This window comes from Salmo trutta, chromosome 6 (genome assembly GCF_901001165.1).
Source record: "Salmo trutta chromosome 6, fSalTru1.1, whole genome shotgun sequence".
NCBI classification, from domain to species: domain Eukaryota; kingdom Metazoa; phylum Chordata; class Actinopteri; order Salmoniformes; family Salmonidae; genus Salmo; species Salmo trutta.
In genome coordinates this window covers 23054690-23081161 of record NC_042962.1, presented here as the reverse complement: position 1 = coordinate 23081161, position 26472 = coordinate 23054690, and the positions used below count along the sequence as shown (strand labels likewise).

At 42.4% G+C, this 26472-nt stretch overlaps 1 protein-coding gene across 1 annotated transcript in view; it reads left to right on the top strand.

The window, feature by feature from the left end:
- The window catches only part of LOC115195681 (solute carrier organic anion transporter family member 5A1-like), a 95896-nt gene that overhangs the window by 54546 nt on the left and 14878 nt on the right, over positions 1-26472 (top strand). Inside the window, exons 3-6 of the mRNA XM_029755803.1 lie at positions 14804-14936; positions 15099-15310; positions 19886-20050; positions 24872-25070. Coding sequence (XP_029611663.1) covers positions 14804-14936; positions 15099-15310; positions 19886-20050; positions 24872-25070 — 709 coding nt within the window. The remainder of the gene's footprint in view (positions 1-14803; positions 14937-15098; positions 15311-19885; positions 20051-24871; positions 25071-26472) is intronic.

Sequence of the window (26472 nt, the reverse complement as noted above, 5' to 3'; positions counted from 1 at the left end):
TGAATGTTTGAAGGGGTACGGGACTCTAAAAAGTTTGGGAACCTCTGAGAGAGTGAAGGGTTAGCTGACATGGTAAAACCAATCATTGAGAGCCTGTAATGTATTACTGCCACAGTATATGCACACTATATAATTCCCTGCCCTTCACATACTACCGGAGAAGGCCCATTGCGTAATTGAGTAAATGGAGCCTTTGGTGAATGTGTGTGTGTGTGTGCGTCCCTCACTCCCCTGTGACGTGTGTCTGTGTGTGCGTGATGCAGCGGCGGGATTTTGCATCGCCAGCATATTCTTCACCCCGAAGACATCCCTGCATGCCCATCATCGTGGAAACGGGACCCGCCAACAGCTCTGGCGGGCTGCCAAGCAGCGGGGGGGTGCAGTGACTGGCGCTGGACACGGTTTAGCGGAACACTGTCAAGCGGAACACTGTTAATATGAAGGATGGGGTTGGCATGACTTAAAGTTATACAATGCTAGGGGAGACATGATGTATGACATATCAGCTGTTGTAGGACACACACACGGTGCGCACACGCATAATGAATGCACACGTGTTTGTTTTACTATTCTTGTGGGGATCAAACAATTGATTCCCATTCAAAATCCTATTTTCAGGGAGAGATTCCCATTCAAAATCCTATTTTCCCTAACCCAGAGAGAGAATTAATGGACAGTGTGTTGTATGAGAATGGACAGAGAGGGTCAGTAGAGTAATGGTGTATGTGATTGAAGTCATTCATCATAATGAGCTCGCTGCTCGTATCACCTTGACTTTATTGTTAATGCTTAGACTTGGTCTGGATAAACACCATATGGCGCTAATGAAAACACTGCATGAAGTGCTATGTGCTCTTAACACTAGAACCGCTAAAGCAGTCATTTTGATTGCTCATGATTTGAATTGTTTTATTACTCTGCCATTTTTAAAGTCATTCCCCCCTCCGTCCTTGACTTTTCCTAAATCAGTCTATATAACACACTGCCGTTGGTAGAATCTTAATATCAAAAACAGATCTGGATCTATAACCAGTTTTATGAGGGCATGTCATTTTTTTATGGTTTTCCCCCGTTGCCCCTCCTTCTCCCGACAGTGGAATGTGCCTTGCCCAGTTGATAATCACCCTGTATAACTGCCTCGAACCTGAACTTAAACTATACCGAAAATAATTTCATACATATAACAACAGATGAAATAAATTAAGTAAAGTATGTTGGGGAGAATGGGTGAGTTGATGAGCGAGGGGAAGCAAATGTTGCACAATTATGTGATCACCAATTGTGAATGAAGAACAGGGCGGGCCATTCTGCTCTATTGGTATATTCTTATTATAATCTCAAAATGGTAGGTACCCTATATCAGTCCACCAAATCCAAGCAGTTTTATCAGTCCACTCTGACTACTTGGAGTACACAGTGAAAGCGTGTGTAATTTACAATGGCAAGAAGACCAAGATGAATGGATGCACATGATGCGTTAGCGCTGCTACAAGATCGGAATGAAAACGACTTAGATGGCGGGGAAGAAATGAATCATGACATCGCTGATGATTATTCTTCTGATTCTAAGCCTCAGACTGAATAACCTACACCTCTGAGGCCTAAGCGCAAAAAAGCCAGAACGGTGCGCACTGAGCAGGTGCCAGTGCCACTCCTAAATGAAACAGTGAGACAGGAGAGCGAAAGGGATGGCACCGTTTAGATAGAACAAGCCAGTGACAATGCTCCGGGCTGATTATCAGCACCAAATGTCATCACTGAGAGAGCAGGCCTTAGATCTAAAGCAAAAAACAACATCAGCAATGCACTCACCAGCTTTCGTTGTTTATGTGATATGGACATGCTACAGCATTCAGGGACTGTACTGATGAGCTGGAAGCGTTCATTTCTATCATGCATGTTCATGGACCATTCAGTGGAAAGAGCATGTATATGGAGAGCTTCTGGTCAGACATGTATGGGAAACTTTTCTTTGGAGAAACCATGTCAATGGATTGCTTCAGAGAGTTTATGCGTTACCTCCATTTCGATGACAAAGAAACAGACATTCGACATGGTATCCGACCTATAAATAATTACCTTTGTGACTGCTGTCCTATCGACACTTCTATTCATTATAATGCCATTATTGCTTTTGTGCTGATTTTCACTATTTATCAAGCACACTTGGCCCTTATAATGATGTTTAGGCTACTGATGTTTTCATCATTTGACCGCACATCTTGCCTTATACCTTCATAAACACAACCAAAATAAGATCCCTCGAGGCCCAGCGGTTTTAATGTTTAGGCAGGCAAGGTGACTGAAGAGGATGTTTCTCCACTGGTAGAACGTTTCTAGGGACTCTTGAGGAAGGTTGACGTTTTCTTTTCCAACCATGCTTTTAGACTTGGCTTCTAGGTTCTTTTGCTTTATTCCACAATACTCCATGTTCTTCTTGACTAATACCCTAATGCTCTTTATGACTTATGGCACATTATGTAGTTTCTAGTGCCCTACGTCTGGAGCTTTCCCAAATGACACCCTTTTCCCTTTTGATTAGGGCGCATATGGCTCTGGTCAAAAGTAGTGCACTGTAATGAGTAGGGCGCCATTTAGACATTCAGATTAAGATAATTTTATTGGTCCAACCGAAATTTGACTTCCTCTTTTAACCCAACCCCTCCGAAAGACACACATACATACAAATACATATATATGATTTTAAAGAGGTGTGGGGTTGGCATTTTCAGGGTTTTTTTTCATGCTACTCCTCTCTCAATCTGTATTTTCCTCTTTCTTTTTCATTTGATTTCTCCTCTTATTAGGATTCATGTCTAGTTCAACAACAGGATGGTATTTTGGGGCTTCCAGTCAGACTGGTGACATGGAACATTCATGGCTGTGGGGAGCAAATTAAGCGCTCCAGAGTATTTTCACGTCTGAAGAGCCTGAATACTGATATCGCATTTCTTCATGAAACGCAACTACGCGCTACCAACCATACTAGATTGCGTAAAGCATGGGTTAGACAGGTTTTTCATTCTAATTTTAACAGTAAAGGCCGGGGAACAGCATCACACCTTATCTCTCAGGTATATGACACCACCAAATTAAACGCCAGTCAGCATCTCATCTTATCTCTCAGGTATATGTCTCTTCCTGTAATCTTACAAGTGACTCCTTTAATATTAATTAAACTTTTGTGTCATTTTGTTCTAACCTCTACAAATCTGAACCCCCATCAGATAATACGGCGATGTACAACTTTTTAGATAACTTGGATATTCCATCCATTGATATGGACATGAGTAAAGTTCTGGACAACCCTTCGCATCTAGATGAGATAACAAACGGTCTAAAGTTTGTCGACGGCTTTCCCGTCAATTTTTATAAAAAAATTCTCAGATCAACTCGCCTCATTACTATTAGATATGTTCACCAGCTCGTTATCACAGGGCTCTCTCCTCCCAACGTTAACTCAAGCCTCCATCTCATTTATACTCAAGAAAGATAAAGATCCATCAGAATGTGGTGGATATCGGCCAATTTCACTTTTGAATGCTGATGTTAAACCATTAGCTAAGGTTCTAGCATGGCGGTTGGAACCCTGCCTTCAGTATGTCATATCTGATGATCAAACGGGTTTCGTCAAAGGGCGACAACTGATTTCCACGCTGTCTTTTGAACATTATACTCTCTCCTTCTGTTTCTTCAGACCCCAAAATTGTTTTTTCTCTTGATGCGGAGAAGGCTTTCAACCGGGTGGAGTGGAATTATTTATTTAAGATTTTGGGAAGATTTGGTTTTGGGTGCAATTTCACGTCTGCCCTATTCTGCTCCTACAGCTAGCGTACACACCAACTCTCAACATTCAAAATACTTCCCCCTCTCCAGAGGGACCCGTCAAGGGTGTCCTATGTCCCCGCTCCTTTTTGCACTTGCGATAGAACCGCTTTTTCTTGGCCTTAAAATTATCCACTTTCACTGCAATCCACCGAGCTGGTGAATAACATGAAGTGTCACTGTATGCAGATGATATACTATTATATTTCACGAACACTGTGAACTCAGTTGGTAACATACTGCATTTTTTAAACACATTTTGATCATTCTCAGGTTAGAAATTGAAAATTTAGAAAACCCCGCTGCCAAGCAAATTCCCTCTGGAGCCCTGCCTTTCCGTCTGTTTCCCTATGGTTTTTCCTATTTAGGTATTCTCTGGCCCATAAAACTAACTTTGCAAGTCTAGTCACACAAGTTAAAGCATGCTTACAACGCTGGGATAGTCTGCCTCTCTCCTTAGCTGGCAGGAGACAAGATGGAGGATTGGCACTTCCAAATGTACTGCTTTACTATTGGATTATGGTCTGGTATAATGCTACAACTACCAACTGGTGCTCATTAGAAGCACACTCATGCCAATCATTCTGCTACTTGTGCCCCACTGTCCTTGTGACCTTCAAAGTATACTGGAAACCGGGCCTCCCGAGTGGGGCAGTTGCCACTAGAGATCCTGGTTTGAGTCCAGGCTCTGTTGCAGCCAGCCGCGACCGGGTGACCCACGGGGCGGTGCACGATTGGCCCAGCGCTGTCCGTGTTAGTGCAGTATACTGGAAAACTCATTGTGCTGTCTACTTTGAAGATCTGGAGACAATTTTGTTAACATTTTAGACTTTCTGCCCCTTCTCTTCTAGGCCCTATCTGTAACAACCAACTATTTTTACCCTCCAAACTCCACCAGGCTTTTGTTTTGTGGCGAGAGAGAGGTTTGGTATGTTTTAAAGATTTATTTTTAGATGGGAAGTTTGCCAGTTTTAATGATCGCATTGCTAAATGTAATTTGGCTCATTATTTCCCGCTATTTTCAAGCCCTTAACTTTGTTCGCTCTCATTTTCCCATCTTTCCTCAACTACCTCCCAAGACGTTGCTACAAGAGATTTTGTCTGATTTCTAGATTATATGACATGCTTTCCTCTGAATCCTCTCCAGTAAACAATATCAAGACAGACTGAACTTGAACATGACCTTACAGATGACTGGTGGGAGGAGGTCCTTCTTAGGGTTAACTCCACATCCTCATGAGCTCGGTTAAGTTTAATTCAGCTCAAGGTCTTGCAGAGAATTCACCACACCAAAGAAAAATTTTGTAAATTCCTCCCAGACACAAATTACACATTTGATAGATGTTCGATCACTCTAGCAGACCACACCCATGTGTTATATGAATGTTCTAAGCTGGTTGAGTATCGGTCATCCTTTTTTAATACTCTCTATAGTTCTAGATATTGACCTGCATCCTTGTCCTTTGATAGATATATTTGGAGTTCAATCTTTGTTGCCTAGTCGGACTAAAAGTAAAGCAGACGTTGTAACTTCCCTCATAGCCCGCCGGCAGATCTTGCTTAATTGGAAATCCTCCAAACCTCCCATTTTATCAGCCTGGTTGAAAAATCTAATGTCTTTTCTACACTTGGATTTTTTTATACACTTTGAGAGGTTGTACTGATAACTTTTCCTTTTGAACAGTTGCCTTCTATTGATCAGGAGTAAGAATATTGGCCAACAGGGGATATGAGAGGGTATTGGAGGGAAGGGGTAGTATGCAGTGATATTTTATTTCTATTTTTGTGTATGTATATGTGTGTATGTATGTATGTACAGTACCAGTCAAAAGTTTGGACACATTTACTCATTCAAGGGTTTTTCTTTAATATTACTATTTTCTATATTGCAGAATAATAGTGAAGACATCAAAACTAGGAAATAACACATATGGAATCATGTTGTAAACAAATCAAAATATATTTTATATTTGAGATTCTTCAAAGTAGCCACGCTTTGCCTTGATGACAGCTTTGCACACTCTTGGCATTCTCTGCACACTCTTGACATTCTAGTGTTTGTGCTCCTCTCCCTTTTCTCATGGCAACATGAAACAAATCTTGCTGCTATGACTGCACTTTGTGGTATTTCACCTAATAGATATTGGAGTTTAACAATGTTGGATTTGTTTTCAAAACCTTTGTCATCTGTGGGAAATATGTGTCTCTAATACATTTGGAAGGAGGTTAGGAAGTGCAGCTCAGTTTCCACCTCAATGGGATCCTGAGTGGCGCAGCGGTTTAAGGCACTGCATCTCAGTGCTTGATGCATCACTACAGACACCCTGGTTTAAATTCAAGCTGTATCACAACAGGCCATATTTTTGAGTCCCATAGGGCGGTGCACAATTGGCCCAGCGTCGTCCGGGTTTGGCCGGTGTAGGCCGTCATTGTAAATAAGAGTTTGTTCTTAACTGACTTACCTAGTTAAAAAAAGAAAAAAAAGAATGTGTACAGTGGGCACATATTCTTTGTTCTCTTGATACCCAGGTCTGCCGATGGCAGCCATGCTCACTGTGTCCGTACATAGCTCTGTCTCTCTCAATAGCAAGGCTATGCTCACTGTGTCTGTACATAGCTCTGTCTTTCTTAATAGCAAGGCTATGCTCACTGTGTCTGTACATAGCTGTGTCTCTCTCAATAGCAAGGCTATGCTCACTGTGGCTGTATATAGCTTTGTCTCTCTCAATAGCAAGGCTATGCTCACTGTGTCTGTACATAGCTCTGTCTCTCTGAATAGCAAGGCTATGCTCACTGTGGCTGTACATAGCTTTGTCTCTCTCAATAGCAAGGCTATGCTCACTGTGTCTGTACTAGAGGTTGACCGATTAATTGGAATGGCCGATTAATTAGGGCCGATTTCAAGTTTTCATAACAATCGGTAATCGGTATTTTTGGTCACAGATTTGCCTCTTTTAAAAAAATAAATATATATATATAAAAAAAATGCCTTTTTTAAATTTTTATTAGACCTTTATTTAATAACTCGGCAAGTCAGTTAAGAACACATTCTTATTTTCAATGACAGCCTAGGAACGGTGGGTTAACTGCCTTGTTCAGGAGCAGAACGACAGATTTTTACCTCGTCAGCTCAGGGATTCAATCTTGCAACCTTATGGTTAACTAGTCCAACGCTCTAACCACCTGCTTTACGTTGCACTCCACGAGGAGCCTGCCTGTTACGCGAATGCAGTAAGAAGCCAAGGTAAGTTGCTAGCTAGCATTAAACTTATCTTATAAAAAACAATCAATCAATCATAATCACTAGTTAACTACACATGGTTGATGATATTACTAGTTTATCTAGCCAGTCCTGCGTTGCATATAATCGATGTGGTGCGCATTCGCGAAAAAGGACTGTCTTTGCTCCGACGTGTACCTAACCATAAACATCAATGCCTTTCTTAAAATCAATACACAAGTATATATTTTTAAACCTGCATATTTAGTTAATATTGCCTGCTAACATGAATTTCTTTTAACTAGGGAAAATGTCTCACTTCTCTTGCAAACAGAGTCAGGGTATATGCAGCAGTTTGGGCCGCCTGGCTCGTTGCGAACTGTGAAGACTATTTCTTCCTAACAAAGACAGCCAACTTCGCCAAACGGGGGATGATTTAACAAAAGCGCATTTGCGAAAAAAAACCACAATCGTTGCACGACTGTACCTAACTATAAACATCAATGCCTTTCTTAAAATCAATACACAGAAGTATATATTTTTAAACCTGCATATTTAGCTAAAAGAAATCCAGGTTAGCAGGCAATATTATCCAGGTGAAATTGTGTCAGTTCTCTTGCGTTCCTTGCACGCAGAATCAGGGTATATGCAACAGTTTGGGCCGCCTGGCTCGTTGCGAACTAATTTGCCAGAATCTTACGTAATTATGACATCACATTGGAGGTTGTGCAATGTAACAGGAACATTTAGACTTATGGATGCCACCCGTTATGTAAAATACGGGACGGTTCCGTATTTCACTGAAATAATAAACGTGATAGTTTCCGGATTCGACCATATTAATGACCTAAGGCTTGTGTTTCTGTGTGTTATTATGTTATAATTAAGTCTATGATTTGATAGAGCCGTCTGACTGAGCGGTGGTAGGCACCAGCAGGCTCGTAAGCGTTCATTCAAACAGCATTTTCGTGTGTTTTGCCAGCAGCCCTTCGCAATGCATTGCGCTGTTTATGACTTCAAGCCTATCAACTCCCAAGATTAGGCTGGTGTAACCGATGTGAAATGGCTAGCTAGTTAGCCGGGTGCGCGCTAATAGCGTTTCAAACGTCACTCACTCTGAGACTTGGAGTAGTTGTTTCTCTTCCTCTACATGGGTAACGCTGCTTCGAGGGTGGCTGTTGTTGATGTGTTCTTGGTTTGAGCCCAGGTAGGAGCGAGGAGAGGGACGGAAGCTATACTGTTACACTGGCAATACTAAAGTGCCTATAAGAACATCCAATAGTCAAAGGTATATGGAATACAAATCGTATAGAGAGAAATAGTCCTATAATTCCTATAATAACTACAACCTAAAACTTCTTACCTGGGAATATTGAAGACTCATGTTAAAAGGAACCACCAGCTTTCATATGTTCTCATGTTCTGAGCAAGGAAATTAAACGTTAGCTTTCTTACATGGCACATAATGCACTTTTACTTTCTTCTCCAACACTTTGTTTTTGCATTATTTAAACCAAATTGAACATGTTTCATTATTTATTTGAGTCTAAATTGATTTTATTGATGTATTATATTAAGTTAAAATAAGTGTTCATTCAGTATTGTTGTAATTGTCATTATTACAAATAAATAAATAAAAAAATCGGCCAATTAATCAGTACCGAGCTTTTTTTTGGCCCCCAATAATCGGTATCGGCGTTGAAAAATCATAATCGGTCTACCTCTAGTCTGTACATAGCTCTGTCTCTCTCAATAGCAAGGCTATGCTCACTGTGTCTGTACATAGCTCTGTCTCTCACACACGCTGACGATACGCTGACGGTATGCTGACAGGCTGATGTGCAGGCTCTCCAAGGCACCGTAGCTCATCCAACTATGTCATTAACATTATTGGTCTTCTTCTAACAGGATGAAATACACCATGAACCACAAACGCATGATAACACATAGGCACAATTACACACACACACACACACACACACACACACAAAGACAGATGCACACACACACACAAAGACAGATGCACACACACACACACGCAAAGACACTCACACACATGCAAACACAAAGAAACACAGACACTCACACTTGCGCCTGTTCTCATATCCTTTTATGAATGGATCTTTTAATCATCGTAGAGATAGTAAAAGCAGACCTCTAACTGTCCCTGCCACCTCTAATAAACCCTCTTCATTGTCTCTGTCTCATGTAGTATTCTGGACCCGTCTCTATCTACTTTCTGCGTCCCAAATGACACCCTATTCCCTATATAGTGCCCCCCCAAAAGGAATAGGATGGCATTTGCAATGTACCCAATACAATGAAAAAGTAATGACTCTCCACTCACTGTGTCTGGATAGTGATATGGCTTTTGTGAAAGGTTCTTTCTGTGCATATTAAATTGTGATTGATTTGACATGGAGAGAGGTGTGAGTGAACCAGCATCTGTTGGGGAATTTGTTCTCTACAGTGGAGATTTATGTATATGTAAATTGAGGGAGGCTTTTTTTCTGTTTGTGCTATATTAGCCCAGGGAATGGTACACATCCTGCTCTCTCTCTGTCTTTTTCGCGCTGTCTCTCTGTCTCTCTCGCTCTCGCTCTCTCTCAGTATCGCTGTCGCTCTCTCTTGTGCTGTCTCTCTGTTTCTCTCAGTAACTCTCTCGCTGTCGCTCTCTGTTTGTCTTTCTCTCTCTCACTCTCTCTGTGTGTGGCAGGCAGATAAGAGGCTTTACAGATGGGTTCTTTGTGCTTTAAGGAATAATTTCCCCTCTCCCTTTATCCCCTTGGACCTCTTAGAGATTTTACTTATTTCGCTCTTAATTAATTAGCCCCTGATAAGACGGTGGAGAGACACTGCTGAAGGCCCCGCCACAGAAGAAACACTCCTGTCTGTCTGTCTGTCTGTCTGTCTGTCTGTCTGTCTGTCTGTCTGTCTGTCTGTCTGTCTGTCTGTCTGTCTGTCTGTCTGTCTGTCTGTCTGTCTGTGTGTCTGTGTGTCTGTGTGTCTGGTGGACAGCAGGCGCACAGTGAACAGACCAATGCTGCTCTATCTACAGGCTCTGTGGATGATGACATCATTTAAATACACACAGCTTGGGAAAATGGATAAGCTTCTGGACACACACACACACACCTGGCGGGCAGTTTAGGAAATGTTCTAGGTGTAATTATAGATGTCCTCACTCCTGACTATGGCCCATAATTGTTTTGACTTTCCAGGTTACTATGTCCGTGGGTGGTTTTTCCACATGTCCAGAGAAGTGCGTGTGTGTGCATTCATGTGTGTGTGTGTGTGTGTGTGTGTGCGTGTGTATCAGCCAGGTTGTAAAACATTTTCCCGTCTCTCCTGTAAAGTAATAGTCAGTAATTGTCTGAGAGGTGATGGTCTGAATGCCCCAGGCTTCATTTGAAGTCCCCGCTGATCTAGAATCAGTTGTTATGGATGGGACTATTCCCTATGTAGTGCACTACTGTCCATAGGGCTCTGGTCAAAAGTAGTACACTATGTAGGGAATAGGGTGCCATTTGAGACAGTGACCAGTTCAGCTGGAACAGTATTGTTGTGATGTAAGGTCAGCTGTTATAGATGGCTGTAGTAATATACCATGGGTTAATGAATAGCTTCCACAGGTTCCAGGTCAGCTGTTATAGATGTTTGTAGTAATATTCCCTGGGTTAATGAATAGCTTCCACAGGTTCCAGGTCAGCTGTTTTAGATGTTTGTAGTAATAGCCCCTTGGTTAATGAATAGCTCCTACAGGTTCCCGGTCAGCTTTCTCTCTTTCCTCCTGTCTTTCACCTCTTCTCGCCACCCCTCCACTTTTCTAGCTGTGTCATTAACAGTTGTAATAGGGGCACGTGGAATAACGTGTGGAGAGTAAATGGTTACAACTCTCATATGCACAGTCATGTCAACGCCCCTTATCTCTTATTATTTAAAGTGGAACTGACAGCGTTTTTAGCAACATGAAATCTTATTCAAATCTGTTCATAGGAACATTATGACACATTTCTTGTAAACATTTTCTGACAAGCGAGTACTTACAGTAGATATGGTCATTTTTTTGGGGTGGCAGGTAGCATAGTGGTGAGAGCGTTGGGCCAGTAACCAAAAGGTTTCTAGATCGAATCCCTGAGCTGACAAGGTAATAATCTGTCATTCTGCCCCTGAACAAGGCAGTTAACCCACTGTTCCTAGGCTGTCATTGTAAATAAGTATTAACTGACTTGCCTAGTTACACAAAGGTTATATATATATTTTTTTTCAAGTTTTCATAAATTCATAGAATGTTTTGGAATGGCATTTGTGAAATTTCTATGCCAATATAGAGTGGGAAAGCGACCGTGCGTTTTGACAATTAGTAGACACTGCAGTAAATAAAACCTAATACAAACATCTGTCTTGTCAAGGACCGGAGTCTACGCAGACCGGTGTGCTATAGCCAATCAGAGCTACAATTGGCCTTTATGCAAATTAGCCAATTGCCATACGGGCCTGGTATCATTCATTTTGAACTGGACTGTGTGTTTGTTTACAGGCAGTAGCAACAGTGCAACTTTAGATCATTAGAACGCGTTCGCCAAAACCACAAAATAAAGCCCAATGGATATCTGCAAATTTTGTAAATACCACGGGAGTCCTCTTACATTTGGGAACTTTACAGTCCTATTGGTCAAACAACCATGAACAGGTTGTCTTTCTCTTCCTCAGTTGTGCACATCAACAAGTTCATCAACTAATGCTAGCCGGAGCGAGATGAGCTAAAATCTATCGAGGGAACAGTAGATAAATCCTCTCAAATGTTTTACCTAGTTGGCTGTCAAAATTGCACTGGCCTGCACGTCCTTCTGCAGCTTGCCTGCCAATGCATGCTTGTCCAAACCCACATTTTGACAACTGAATGGGAGCTTGCCTGCCTGCCCGCCCATTTGATCAATGCCAAATATATTTGATTGACGACTAAGGGTGTGTTCCTAAATGCATCCAGTGTGTGCGATCTGAGCATAAATTCAGAGCGTTGTCAGATTGTCTGTTCATACAGTACCAGTCAAACGTTTGGACACACCTACTCATTCAAGGGTTTTTATTTATTTTTACTATTTTCTACACTGTAGAATAATAGTGAAGACATCAGAACTATGAAATGATACATACGGAATGATGTAGTAACCAAAAAAGTGTTAAACAAATCAAAATATATTTTATATTGGAGATTCTTCAAAGTAGCCAGCCTTTGCCTTGATGAGAGCGTTGCACACTCTTGGCATTCCCTCAACCAGCTTAACCTGGAATGCTTTTCCAACAGTCTTGAAAGAGTTCCATCATATGCTGAGCACTTGTTGGCTGCTCTTCACTCTGTGGTCCAACTCATCCCAAACCATCTCTACTGCGTAGAGGTCGGGTGATTGTGGAGGCCAGGTCATCTGATGCAGCACTCCATCACTATCCTTCTTGGTCAATTAGCCCTTACACAGCCTGGAGGTGTGTTGGGTCATTGTCCTGTTGAAAAACAAATGATAGTCCCACTAAGTGCAAACCAGATGGGATGGCGTATTGCTGCAGAATGCTATGGTAGCCATGCTGGTTAAGTGTGCCTTGAATTCTAAATAAATAACACAGTGTCACCAGCAAAGCACCCCCACACCATAACACCACCTCCTCCATGCTTCACGGTTGGAACCACACATGCGGAGGTCATTCGTTCACCTACTTTGCGTCTCACAAAGACACGGCGGTTGTAACCAAAAATCTCAAATTTGGACTCATCAGACCAAAGGATAGATTTCCAACGGTCTAATGTCCATTGCTTGTGTTTCTTGGCCCAAGCTCGTCTCTTTTTCTTATTGGTTTCCTTTAGTAGTTGTTTCTTTGCAGCAATTCGACCATGATGGCCTGATTTCCGCAGTCTCCTCTGAACAGTTGATGTTGAGATGTGTCTGTTACTTGAACTCTGTGAAGAATTTATTTGGGCTGCAATTTCTGAGGCTGGTAACTCAAATGAACTCTAGTGTGACTGCAGTTGAAGAAACGTTCAAAGATCTTAACATTTTTCAGATTGACTGACATTCATGTCTTAAAGTAATGATGTACTGTCGTTTCTCTTTGCTTATTTGAGCTGTTCTTGCCATAATATGGTAATACTGGAATAATATGGCATAATACTAAATAGGGCTATCTTCTGTATATCATCCCTACCTTGTCACAACACAACTGATCGGCTCAAACGCATTAAGGACAGAGATTCCACAAAGTTCATTGAAATGCATTCCAGGTGACTACCTCATAAAGCTGGTTGAGAGAATGACAAGAGTGTGCAAAGCTGTCATTAAGGCAAAGGGTGGCTACTTTGAAGAATCTAAAATATATTTGGATTTGTTTAACACTTTTTTGGTTACTACATGATTCTCTGTGTTATTTCATAGTTTTGATGTCTTCACTATTATTCTACAATGTAGAAAATAGTAAAAATTTACAAAAACCCTTGAAGGAGTAGGTGTGTCCAAACTTTTGACTGGTACTGTATATTCAGAGTGTTTTCGCTCTCCGAGCGTTCAGAGCTCACACTGCACGCTCTGGCCCAGGAGTAGGTTTGATCCAAGCGTTCCTCACAACGGCAGTCAAGCACCCAAGCTAACTGGCTAAAGTTGGCTAGCTACTTCCAGACATAAATGAGAGAACACCTCATTCGGACCATTTTTCTCACAATAGCAGAACAGGTTTTGCTGTTCAGAGTGCTACTGACTAACTGTGCTACTGGCAACAATTGAATTACTTTTTTTGACGACATTTACTGACACAATCATATTCAGCAGGTGTTGCGCGTTCGTACATTCATCAGTTATTCTGCGCTTTGGCACACTCAGACGAGATTGCTTTCTTCCCAATTTTGGGATATCCAATTGGTAGTTACAATCTTGTCTCATCGGTAACTCCCCAACGAACTCAGGAGAGGTGATGGTCGAGAGTCATGCGTCTTCCGAAACATGGCCTGCCAAGCCGCCCTGCTTCTTGACACACTGCTCGCTTAACCCGGAACTTGTTGTGTATATTACATTTGTTTTATTTCATGACTTTATTTCATTCCAAGTCATCATCTCATCTCTATAGAGCTGCTGCCTATGCTGTCTGACAAAATCACTGTTTTAGTAGTTCTTCAAACTAAATAAGGCATACTTTTTTGACTGCTGAATACCGACTTTCAATCACTTAGATCATGTATTTTCAGATAGCGATACCTCGCGAAGCAACTGCTCTCCTATCGATCGAGTATTCTTCTGATCAAGCATTCTTCTGTCTATTTTACGTAGCAGGCATAAAAGAAACACAGACCGGACAAGTATGCTCGCAATGGATTATGGTCATTGTAGTTTAGCATAGAAAATATGACCATTAACTATGTAGAATAGCCTGTTGGAAACTACAATTCCCTGCTACATTGCCCAGTTCGGACTAGAGAAACTGCACAATGTGCGCACAGAGCTCACAGAAGCTAATTAAACCGACATTCATCAATTAGTTGTTTAAAAAATAAAAATGACAAATGTTCATTATTCGCTCAGCACTACTTAGTATACTTGGTTGTGATTGGCTATTTCTGTAGTATCCCTGGTTGTGATTTGTTGTTTCTCCCTCTGCTCCAACCTCTCCAACCTGTGTTTGCATGTGTGTTTTTCAGAGGGGTAGAGATAAAGTGAAAGTCAAACTGCGTACAATTGGGCAATGAAGTAATCTTCTTTCTTCCTCTCTCTCTTCCAGCTGTCATGTATGTGATGGGAGCCCTGGGGCCGGCAGCGGGATATCTGTTAGGAGGAGTTCTGATTGGTTTCTACGTCGATCCCACAACTGTCGTCCATATTGACCAGAGTGACCCACGCTTTGTTGGCAACTGGTAAGAGGGCGTGTTCGCGTGCGTGCGCATGCGTGTGCGTGCATGCATGCGTGTGCGTGCATGCATGTGTGCGCGTGCGCTTGTGTGTGTGTGTGTGTGCGCACGTGTGTGTTGATGTGTTCTAACAGTATCTATCTATCTATGTCTACCTTTGGTCCCCAGGTGGAGTGGGTTCTTGCTGTGTTCTATAGCCATGCTCCTGGTCATCTTCCCCATGTTTGCCTTCCCTAAGAAGCTGCCTCCGCGCCACAAGAAGAAGAAGAAGAAGATGACCTCATCAGCAGATGACGTGTCCAGCGATGATGATTTTATGATGGAGAAGGAGGAGGGACAGAACGTCCAGTCCGGCATGGGCTTCGGGAAGGACATCAAAGGTGTGTGTGTGTGTGTGTTTGTGTGTGTGTACAGGGCCATAGACTACCTCTTTAATGTAACAGTCCATTTGTTTTCCTTTGTAAAAGAGGGTCTGTGAACCATATGGGATATTGTCAGATATGAATGTGATAATGGCTCAGTCATCTGCTGTCCAATAGAAGCTCTATGATGAGTCACTAATCTGCTAGCCAATGGAAGACCAGTGATGCAGTCGTCCTTAAAAACCCATTGATCAGCATGGATTCACCTGAAATAGACTTAGCCTTAGAGATCCTCAGTTAACCAATGTGTTGTAGCTAAGCTGGAGTGATGCTTATTCTGCCCCTCTCCAGATAGGGTGTGTCCCAAATTGCCCTATGGGCCCTGGTTGAAAGTTGCGTGCTATATATGGTATAGTGTGAGATGCAAAGGAAATAGAGAAAATGACAGCTCGCAACACACAGCTGATTATTTACAGTGTATGGATTAAATCGTTTTTTTACCCTCATCAATCTACACACAATACCCCATAATGACAAAGCAAAAACAGGTTTTTAGAATTGTTTGCAAATGTATAATAAAACATTTTAAAAAACGGAAATATCACATTTACATACGTATTCAGACACTACTCAGTACTTTGTTGAAGCACCTTTGGCAGCGATTACAGCCTCGAGTTTTCTTGGGTATGACGCCACAAGCGTGGTACACCTGTATTTGGGGAGTTTCTCCCATTCTTCTCTGCAGATCCTCTCAAGCTCTTTCAGGTTGTATGGGGAACGTCGCTGCACAGCTATTTTGAGGTCTCTTCAGAGATATTCGATCGGGTTCAAGTCCGGGTTCTGGCCGGGCCATTCAGACATTCAGGACATTCAGACTTGTCCCGAAGTCACTGCTGCGTTGTCTTGGCTGTGTGCTTAGGGTCATTGTCCTGTTGGAAGGTGAACCTTCACCGCAGTCTAAGGTCCTGAGCACTCTGGAGCAGGTTTTCATCAAGGATCTCTCTGTACTTTGCTCCGTACATCTTTTCCTCGATCCTGACTAGTCTCCCAGTCCCTGCCGCTGGAAAACATTCCTACAGCATGATGCTGCCACCACCATGCTTCCCTGTAGGGATGGTGCCAGGTTTCCTCCAGCCATGACGCTTGGCATTCAGGTCAAAGAGATCAATCTTGGTTTCATCAGACCAGAGAATTTTGTTTCTCATGGTCTGAGAGTCTTTAGGTGCTTTTCGTCAAACTCCAAGCACGCTGTCGTGTGCCTTTTACTGAGGAGCAGCTACCATAAAGGCCTGATTGATGGAGTGCTGCAGAGATGGTTGTCTTTCTGGAAGGTTCTCCCATCTCCACAGAGGAACTCTGGAGCTCTATCAGAGTGACCATCGGGATCTTGGTCATTCCATTTAAGAATGACGCAGCCACTGTGTTCTTGGGGACCTTCAATGCTGGAGAATTCTTTTGGTACTCTTCCCCAGATCTGTGCCTCGACACAATCCTGTCTCGAAGTTCTACGGACAATTCCTTCAACCTGGCTTGGTTTTTGCTCTGACATTCACTGTCAACTATGGGACCTTATATAGACAGGTGTGTGCCTTTCCAAATCATGTCCAATCAATTGAATTTACCGCAGGTGGACTCCAATAAAGTTGTAGAAACATCCCAAGGATGATCAATGGAAACAGGATGCACCTGAGCTCAATTTTGAGTCTCATAGTAAAGGGTCTGAATACGGTATATATTTTTTTCTTTTTATTATATACATTTGCTAAAATAAAAATAAAAACAATTTTCGCTTTCTTATTGTGGGCTATTAGCCCATTTTAGATATTGCTGGAACATAACAAAATGTGGAAAAAGTGAAGGGGTCTGAATACTTTCCAAATGCGCTGTATTATAAATAGGATTTATTTGATTCAGATTGTTTACATTCATCATTGTAACCACAATGTCACATATAATTGAACACATACACACAACATGAGCAGATTAACGTGGTCAAAACATTTCTTTATTGAAAATGATCAGTAAGAATGTCGGTACTTATTTATTTTAATCCAAAGCCACAAATGAGTGAGTCGCTCGGCTTTATGCTGCAAAATAGCCTACTAACTAGGCCAAGCCTAAACAAATACATTACATTTCCCCACAAAACTAGTACATTTCATAAATAAAACAAATAAATGAAATAGCTCAGGTCTTGAAAATATGGGTAACCTTTTTCCCCTCTGTATTCTCGCTGGACTCTCTTTCATTCAGTTTCTTCTTAACATCAGCAAAGAAGGACTCTGTGTTTCAGAAACTCACTCTATATAGAGGGGCGATCAGCCTTTCCACACTGTGGTAAAAAAGCCAATTTGTTATTTACATTTACATTTTTTTATTTAGAATACTTTCTGTTTTTGAGAGAGAGAAACCAAAAGCAGAACCAAAAGCCTAATCAACCTTCTCTCCCTTGCGATAGTGTGACGGAATGACGCAATTTACCTTCCTCTACCACAAACGTGTCACGGCATGAAGCTCAAAACGTTTAATTGATGAACCACTGTCCTTATGTAAAAAAGAAAGTCCCCTCATTTCCTCTCCTGTATTTTCCAAAGTCTTTCTCCTGTGACTCTCCTCTCCTCTCTGGGAGACCTAGTTACGTTCCCCCTCACAGCACACACTAATCTAACTTTATCACTCTGAAACTGCAGATGAGGCACGGCTTTCTGGGCTTTATATTATGCGTATTTGAGTCCAGTACAGGCTGCCTGCCAGCATGTTTGTGTTTGGGTGGAAAGGATAAATTCAACACTTTGTGCCCCAAAGGCAGGAGACCGCTGAAGTGGCTGTTTCAACCTTCTGAAAACGACTGACTCACTATGACTTTGTCCCAAATGACACCATATTCCCTATGTAGTGCGTTACCGTATGTGGCCCTGGTCAAAAAGTACTGCACTAAATAGGGGACCATTTTGAACACACTGTTGTTTCTGAAGGCTGTTTTTAGGACTCATGATGTGGTTGAATGATTTAATAACACTCCCATTCATTTACATTTGAGTCATTTAGCAGACGCTCTTATCCACAGCGACTTACTGGAGCAATTAGGGTTAAGTTTCTTGCTCGAGGAAACATCGACAGATTTTTCACCTAGTCGGCTCGGGGATTCGAACCAGCGACCTTTCCGGTTACTGGTCCAACGCTCTTAACCGCTAGGCTACATTCACCCAAACTGTCTCTCTCACTCTGTACCTGATCCATTGGCCCAATGACACTCTAGGAATTGATCTCTCCGCTGTTTGCTTTAATTTCATTCATTTTCTTTGCAATCCTGAAAAAGTGGACAAAACTGAGGGGGGGGAACTAGACAAATGATTGACCTATAGGGGAGGGGAGGGCCAATGCCTTGTTAAAACTAAAGGATGATTGGCTTAGGGTCAAAACTCATTGGATCATTCATGACACAAACGCGAACGACAACTTTCTGTCCTCCTATACTCACAACCATGTGACTAGAGAGGGATGGCAAATTAAGTAAACAATTAGCTATTGGCTTTCAATAGTTACGGTCCAAATTGTATCATCATCACCTCTTGAACCCAAACATTCTGGATATGTTCACACACGCACGCGCACACATACACACACAACCATGTGATTAATCCAATGAATGATAAAACAAAGAAAGGGTGAAATTGGGTTAGGAGGAGCTTATAGCTCTAATTATAAATCGTCTTCAGACAGCGGGGGAGCAGGATTTGGGGTCCCTGGTTCCTTAAGGCTAATTCACATATTCTGGTTATGACTGGAGAGAGAGATATATGTGCTAAAAATATTTGGAATTGAACTTTTAAGTGGTGTTTCAAGTGGCTGATTAGTGTCATCAATGCCACAACACACACACTACGCACACACACTCCACAAAATATACAATCTCTCAGCACAACACACACTATACACAGAGGATTGTGCATGTGCGTGCGTGCGTGCGTAAAATCTCTGTGATACTGATGATGCTTCCTGAGGTGTGAAAGGAAACAGTTTCCTCTGTGACCAATAACAAACAGCTGCTGTCCAAGCAGTGATCACTCTGAGGTGTTACAAATAAAATGGGACCTCTGGTGTGTTGTAGAGATAGGATGTCTTCCTTGTAGAGAAACAACTCACATTGTTGCGTATTGTGGAACCTTGATGTAAATCCAACGTTTTATAGAATAAATTGAGCAAAAATGGTCCGATTGGTGCACAGTAGCTGTGTGTCTAGATAGCTGTAATGTGTTACCACCCAGGACTATTGAACACACAAGAACACACCGTCTTTTCTTCTGGTTATTTCTCATTGGGTCATTGGTTATTTGAGGTGAGTGTCCCTCGTCCTGCCCTGCCTTGCCCGGTAACAGTGGGTTATTTATAGGGCTGTGGCGTTCATGAAATTTTGTCAGTCGGTTATTGTCATGCAAATGACCGCCGTTCTAACCGTAATTCACCGTTAATTACCATAAACACGTTTAGCGTCTCCAGACCTCCAAGCATACAAGCTGTGTGTGTTATTACATGTGTGTGTCTACTGTATGTTTGTCTTTTAGTGTACTCATATCTCTGGTCTATCCCCAGACCTCCCCAAGGCAGCGATAAGGATCCTGTCCAACACAACGTTCCTGTTTGTCAGTCTGTCCTACACAGCAGAATGTGCCATCGTTACAGCCTTCATCACATTCATACCCAAGTTCATAGAGTCCCAGTTTGGCATCCCTGCGTCTAACGCCAGCATATACACAGGTAAGACTAACACTGTTTCTCTCTCTCGCTCTCTCTCTGTGTGTCTGTCTCTCTCTGTTTCTCTCTCTCTCTCTCTCTCTCTCTCCCTGTCTGTCTGTCTGTCTGTCTGTCTGTCTGTCTGTCTGTCTGTCTGTCTGTCTGTCTGTCTGTCTGTCTGTCTGTCTGTCTGTCTGTCTGGTCTGTCTGTCTGTCTGTCTGTCTGTCTGTCTGTCTGTCTGTCTGTCTGTCTGTCTGTCTGTCTGTCTGTCTGTCTGTCTGTCTGTCTGTCTGTCTGTCTGTCTGTCTGTCTGTCTGTCTGTCTGTCTGTCTGTCTGTCTGTCTGTCTGTCTGTCAAGGTTAGAGAGAGGAGAGATACTGAGGAGCTAGCCTTATCACTCAGTTACACAGAAGAATAGATAGCCCTCTGTCTTCGTCTCTCTTTCTTTCTCAATTACTCTTCCTGTCTCTTGAGTCGCTCTACACACACACCTGAGGGGACAGGCCAGTGTAGTGATGGGTCATGGTACTGTAGTGTAGAAGGACAGTCAGAGGGCTCTAGTCAGCTCTACTGTCGTGTGTGCGTGCGTGTGTAAGCTCGACAGTCCTGTCCTCTCACTGACATGTTCTCATGCACTGACCAAATGACACCCATTCGCGACACAAACCCACACTCGCATCACAACAAACACATTCCCCAACACATATTTTCCACAATGCCTTTACTGTAGCATTTGTAATAACATGTATTTTAAGCGCATGTATACATATGTACATGTACCACGGCAGCCACATTGCTTCAAAAGCTCACCACCCATCAACACATACAGAGGTCAGAGGACTGTTATACCTTCATCAGTGAAGCGTCTCTTCCAATCTATAACACTTAACACCCTAATCTGTATTGCCATTATTGGTACTAGCAGGTCACTGATTGACAACTTGATATTGACAGGGCAGCCTTTGACAACCCAGGGAGGGAGGTGTGTGTGTGTGTGTGTGTGTGTGTGTGTGTGTGTGTGTGTGAGGCACCCACGGTGACGCTAGTTCATCTGCCTGTTGCCAAGAGACAAGAAGAGAGAAAGACAGGTTAGTAGTTTAAGATGATGATGTCAACAGAGGATACCTTAGGAGGAGCAGAGTGGTGGAATGATGAGGGCTGACCATTCATAAAGCATCACAGAGTGCTGATCTAGGATCAATTTAGTCTTTTGGGTTATAATGAATAAGATCACATGTAACAGGTATGAACATCCTAGCTTGTTTTAAGAGGAGATAAGAGAATACTGTCATAGGATTGTAGGAATGGTAGACGTGTTGAGTGTGTGGTGGGGAGGGGGTGTAAATGCATGTATGCCCGTTTGCGAGTATGTCTGCATAGGTGTGTGTGTGTGTGTGTGTGTGTGTGTGTGTGTGTGTGTGTAGTTGCGTTCTCTCAGGGGCCCGAGAGAACTGTCACTGTTCTTGGCTCATTAGTTACAGCTACAGAAATAGTAGCATCATCACCCACACCTCTCTCTCTCACACACACACACACACACACACCTTTCTGCTAAAACATTCTTTCTAACCTTCTTTGTGCTGTCCTCTGTCTCATCCATCATTCTATCCCTCCTTTCTTCCTCTGTCCACTTCTCCTCCCTCTTTGTAGCCAGAAGCACCACTGTAGAAATGCTGTTTAAATCATGTGTTGTCCTGGTAGCAGAAGAGGTCCGTCTTGCAATCTCGCTGAAGAGAGCGGGGGGTCTTTTTCTCTGCACGTAACACGCTGTCAAGTTGTAGAACATGTCGAACGCTGCTCTCCTCTCTGATCCTGTGTTTCCAATCTCCTCCCTCCGTCCCCTTCCGTCCCCTGTCCCCCCGGCCTCGCTACCCGGCCGAGAGGGCCCGTCACACACACACACATAAAGGAATGCCAGTGTGAGCGAGAGGGTGACAGAAAGACGGAGAGCGAGGATAGAGAAAGTGAGAGAGAAGACAGCAGCAGCAGAGGGAAGTTTTAGCAGACAGATGTGTGTGTGTGTGTGAGGTGTGAAGGGAAAAAGAGAGGTGTGTGTGTGTGTGTGTTTTTATTATTTATTATTTACATTTTTTTCACCTTTTTCTAACCAGGTAGGCCAGTTGAGAACAAGTTCTCATTTACAACTGCGACCTGGTTGAGATAAAGCAAAGCAGTGCGACAAAAACAACAACACAGAGTTACACATAAACAAACGTAGTGGCAATAACACAATAGAAAAATCTATGTACAGTGTGTGAAAATGTAGAAGAGTAGGGAGGTAATGCAATAAATAGGCCATAGAGGCGAAATAATTACAATTTAGCATTAACACTGGAGTGATAGATGTGCAGATGATGATTTGCAAGTAGAGATACTGGGGTGCAAAAGAGAAAGAGGATAAATAACAATATGGGGATGAGGTAGTTGGGTGTGCTATTTACAGATTGGCTGTGCACAGGTACAGTGATCGGTAAGCTGCTCTGACAGTTGATGCTTAAAGTTAGAGAGGGAGATATAAGACTCCAGCTTGTGTGTGTGTGTGTGTGTGTGTGTGTGTGTGTGTGTGTGTGTGTGTGTGTGTGTGTGTGTGTGTGTGTGTGTGTGTGTGCGCGTGTTTAAGCAAGTAAGATCTCGCCACAGAAACGCATGAATCACTTACAGGATCATCATAAGCTACAGTCCATTAATTACGGTGCATTCGGGAAAGTATTCAGACCCTTTTATTTTTTCGACATTTTGTTACGTTACAGCCTTATTCTAAAATGGGGGAGAAGGGCCTTGGTGGAGGCCACTGTGTTCTTGGGGACCTTCAATGCTGCGGAAATGTTTTGTTGTCCCAGATCTGTGCCTGTCATTATAGGGTATTGTGTCTAGATTGATGAGGGGGGAAAAAAACGATTTAATCAATTTTAGAATAAGGCTGTAACGTAACAAAATGTGGTGTGTCTGAATACTTTCCGAATGCACTGTATAATCCACATAATTATTCACATGTTCTGTTGCTGCAGGGTTATTTTCCTACTGGAGCAAACTGGCTCAAATTAAGGTCCAAATCTGTAGTTCATATAAAGATCATGTAAATGGAGAATGTGTGTATGTGAGTGAGAACCCGAGAGGGAGATATAGTACATACTGTGTGAGTGTCCAAACATGCAAACACACACACAGTATTCAGAACACTCTCTTCTCTGATCCTATGTTTCCTACCGTCTCCCTCCATCCCCTGTCTCCCCTGCCTTGTTACCCAGCTGAGAGGGCCTGTGGCTGGGATAGAGGACAGGCATGTGCAGCCTCTCTGGGTCCTAGTCCTCCAGTGGAAATACACACTGACCCCGTCCTGCCTCTTTGACTTACCCTGCCTGTCAACTAGGGTGTGGGTGTGTTTGCTGCCCTAACCCGACTCCAGCCTCTAACTACTACAGCCCTCCTCCGGCCGGCCCTAATATAACTCACAACCCCAACCCACACTACTCACTGCTATTATACAGTACACTAACTGTCCTCCTGCTACTGTATTGCCCAACAGCTTCTTCGTCACATTTATTAATGGGTTGCATTTTGCCACAATATTGTTTTGAGCTTTTGTTTTAGGACTGATGCCCAACTGAGCCTTCTACTCAATGCAGTCTCAATGGGTGCTGATGAAGATTTCGTCAAAGTGATTTACTGTGGCTTGGATACACGACATTTCAAAAGGAGGCAAATATTTAGTAGGACAAGCTTTTGTCATCATTGTGATGTCTCCAGATTGACTTTAGATGCAGTATAACTTTGTCTAGAGTGGAGAACGCTGACATTTTAGCTAGCTAACGTTAGCATTGCTAGCTATTTCTGACTAACTTTGCTAGCTAATGGTACCATTTGCCATCTCTTTAAAGTGAACCTGACGACATCATAATGGTGGCAAAGTTGTTTCCTACTAATTATTTGTCTGCTTCAGCAATGTCATCTTATTTCCAGGCCACTATAGTGTAAATTTGACAAAACGGTCATTAGCCACCTTTCAGAAAGACTTGGCATTAACCATCAGTGCGACATCAATATGCTGAGTCATCTGTAGAACGTTGATGACAATGGCAGCGATGCGACCGAGTGAGGAACCCATGAATAATATGTTTCACAGCAACTTGTTGTCAATGTTTGTTACAATATCCCTCTAATACCATGCCCTCTGCCCATTTCTTGTCTTGAATGCTTTTCCTGAACTACCGTAAATTCCGGACTATAAGCCGCAACTTTTTTCCCACGCTTTGAACCTCGCGGCTTAAACAATGACGCGGCTAATATATGGATTTTTCCCGCTTTCAATTTTTTTTTCTAAAAAAAAACACATTCTGTGACGTGCTCAGTTTTTTGGCGGCATGAAGCTTTCATTAGACCAATGAAATTGCCGGTTAAGGTCAAACAACTTTTTTGTTTACTGTTTAGATTAAATCGAGCGCTCTCAAACTTCCCATCATTCTGATTACGGTAGTCATTTTGTCACCCTCATCATGGCAAAGACACGGAGAAATGCATATGATGCAGCTTTCAAGTTGAAGGCGATTGATCTGGCTGTTGGAAAAGGAAATAGAGCTGCTGCACGGGAGCTTGGTCTTAATGAGTCGATGATAAGACGTTGGAAACAGCAGCGTGAGGAATTGACTCAGTGCAAAAAGACAGCTAAAGCTTATTGCAAATTTGTAATTTTTTGTTACAAGCCGTGTTTCGTTAAAGCCTGTTTATTTTGTTACAAGCCGTGTTTCGTTAAAGCCTGTGTAAAGTTAATTTGTTTCAATGTACCAGTAGGCACCTGCGGCTTATTTATGTTCAAAATAATAATGGCTCTCTCTCCCCCAACCCAGGTGTGATCATCGTGCCCAGTGCTGGGGTGGGTATCGTCCTAGGGGGCTACATCATCAAGAAGCTGAAGTTGGGAGCCAGAGAGTCAGCCAAGCTGGCTATGATCTGTAGCGGGGTGTCTCTGCTCTGTTTCTCTACGCTCTTCATCGTGGGCTGTGAGAGCATCAACCTGGGAGGTATCAATATACCATACACCACTGGGTGAGTTACTGCAATACTACTACTAATATACTACTACTAATATACTACTATTACATCAACATAATATACACCACTGGGTAAGTTACAACACAACTACTGCTACTCCAATGCTACTACTACTTCTACAATTCTACTAATATAATACTACATATAATACTATACATGCCATACAGCACTGGGTAAGAGTTGTTTAAAAATATATATATATTTAACCTTTATTTAACTAGGCAGCAGTTAAAGAATTACTACAATACAACTACAGAGTTACTACAAAACTACTACTATACTGCACATATTACTATTATATCAACATGCCATAGACAACCGGGTAAGTTATGGAAAAAAAACTACAATACTATGAATATAATACTGCAGCTATTACTATAACATCAACATACCATACACCACTGGGTAAGAGTTACTGCTACTACAATACTACTACTATTCAACAGATATTAGTATAACATCAACACATACCATACACCACTGGGCAAGTTGCCTTGATGACAGCTTTGCACACTCTTGGTATTCTCTCAACCAGATTCACCTGGAATGCTTTTCCAACAGTCTTGAAGGAGTTCCCACATATGCTGAGCACTTCTTGGCTGCTTTTCCTTCACTCTGCGGTCCAACTCATCCCAAACCATCTCAATTGTGTTGAGGTCAGGTGATTGTGGAGGCCAGGTCATCTGAGGCAGCACTCCATCACGCTCCTTCTTGGTAAAATAGCCCTTACACAGCCTGGTGGTGTGTTGGGTCATAATCTTGTTGAAAAACAAATTATAGTCCCATTAAGCGCAAACCAGATGGGATGGCGTATCGCTGCAGAATGCTGTGGTAGCCATGCTGGTTAAGTGTGCCTTGAATTCTAAATAAATCACTGACAGTGTCATCAGCACAGTGGGAACCACACATGCAGAGATCATCCGTTCACCTACTCTGCGTCTCACAAAGATATGGAGGTTGTAACCAAAAATCTCATCAGACCAAAGGATAGATTTCCACCGGTCTGATGTCCATTGCTTGTGTTTCTTGGCCCAAGCAAGTCTTTTCTTCTGATTGGTGTCCTTTAGTAGTGGTTTCTTTGCAGCAATTCGACCATGAAGGTCTGATTCATGCAGTCTCCTCTGAACAGTTGATGTTGAGATGTCTGTTACTTGAACTCTGTAAAGCATTTATTTGGGCTGCAATTTCTGAGGCTGTCACTCTAGTGAACTTATTCTCTGCAGAAGAGGTAACTCTGGGTCTTCCTTTCCTGTGGCGGTCCTCATGAGAGACAGTTTCATCATAGCGCTTGATGGTTTTTGCGACTGCACTTGAAGAAACTTTTTCCATACTGACTGACCTTCATGTCTTAAAGTAATGATGGCCTGTAATTTGTCTTTGCTTATTTGAGCTGTTC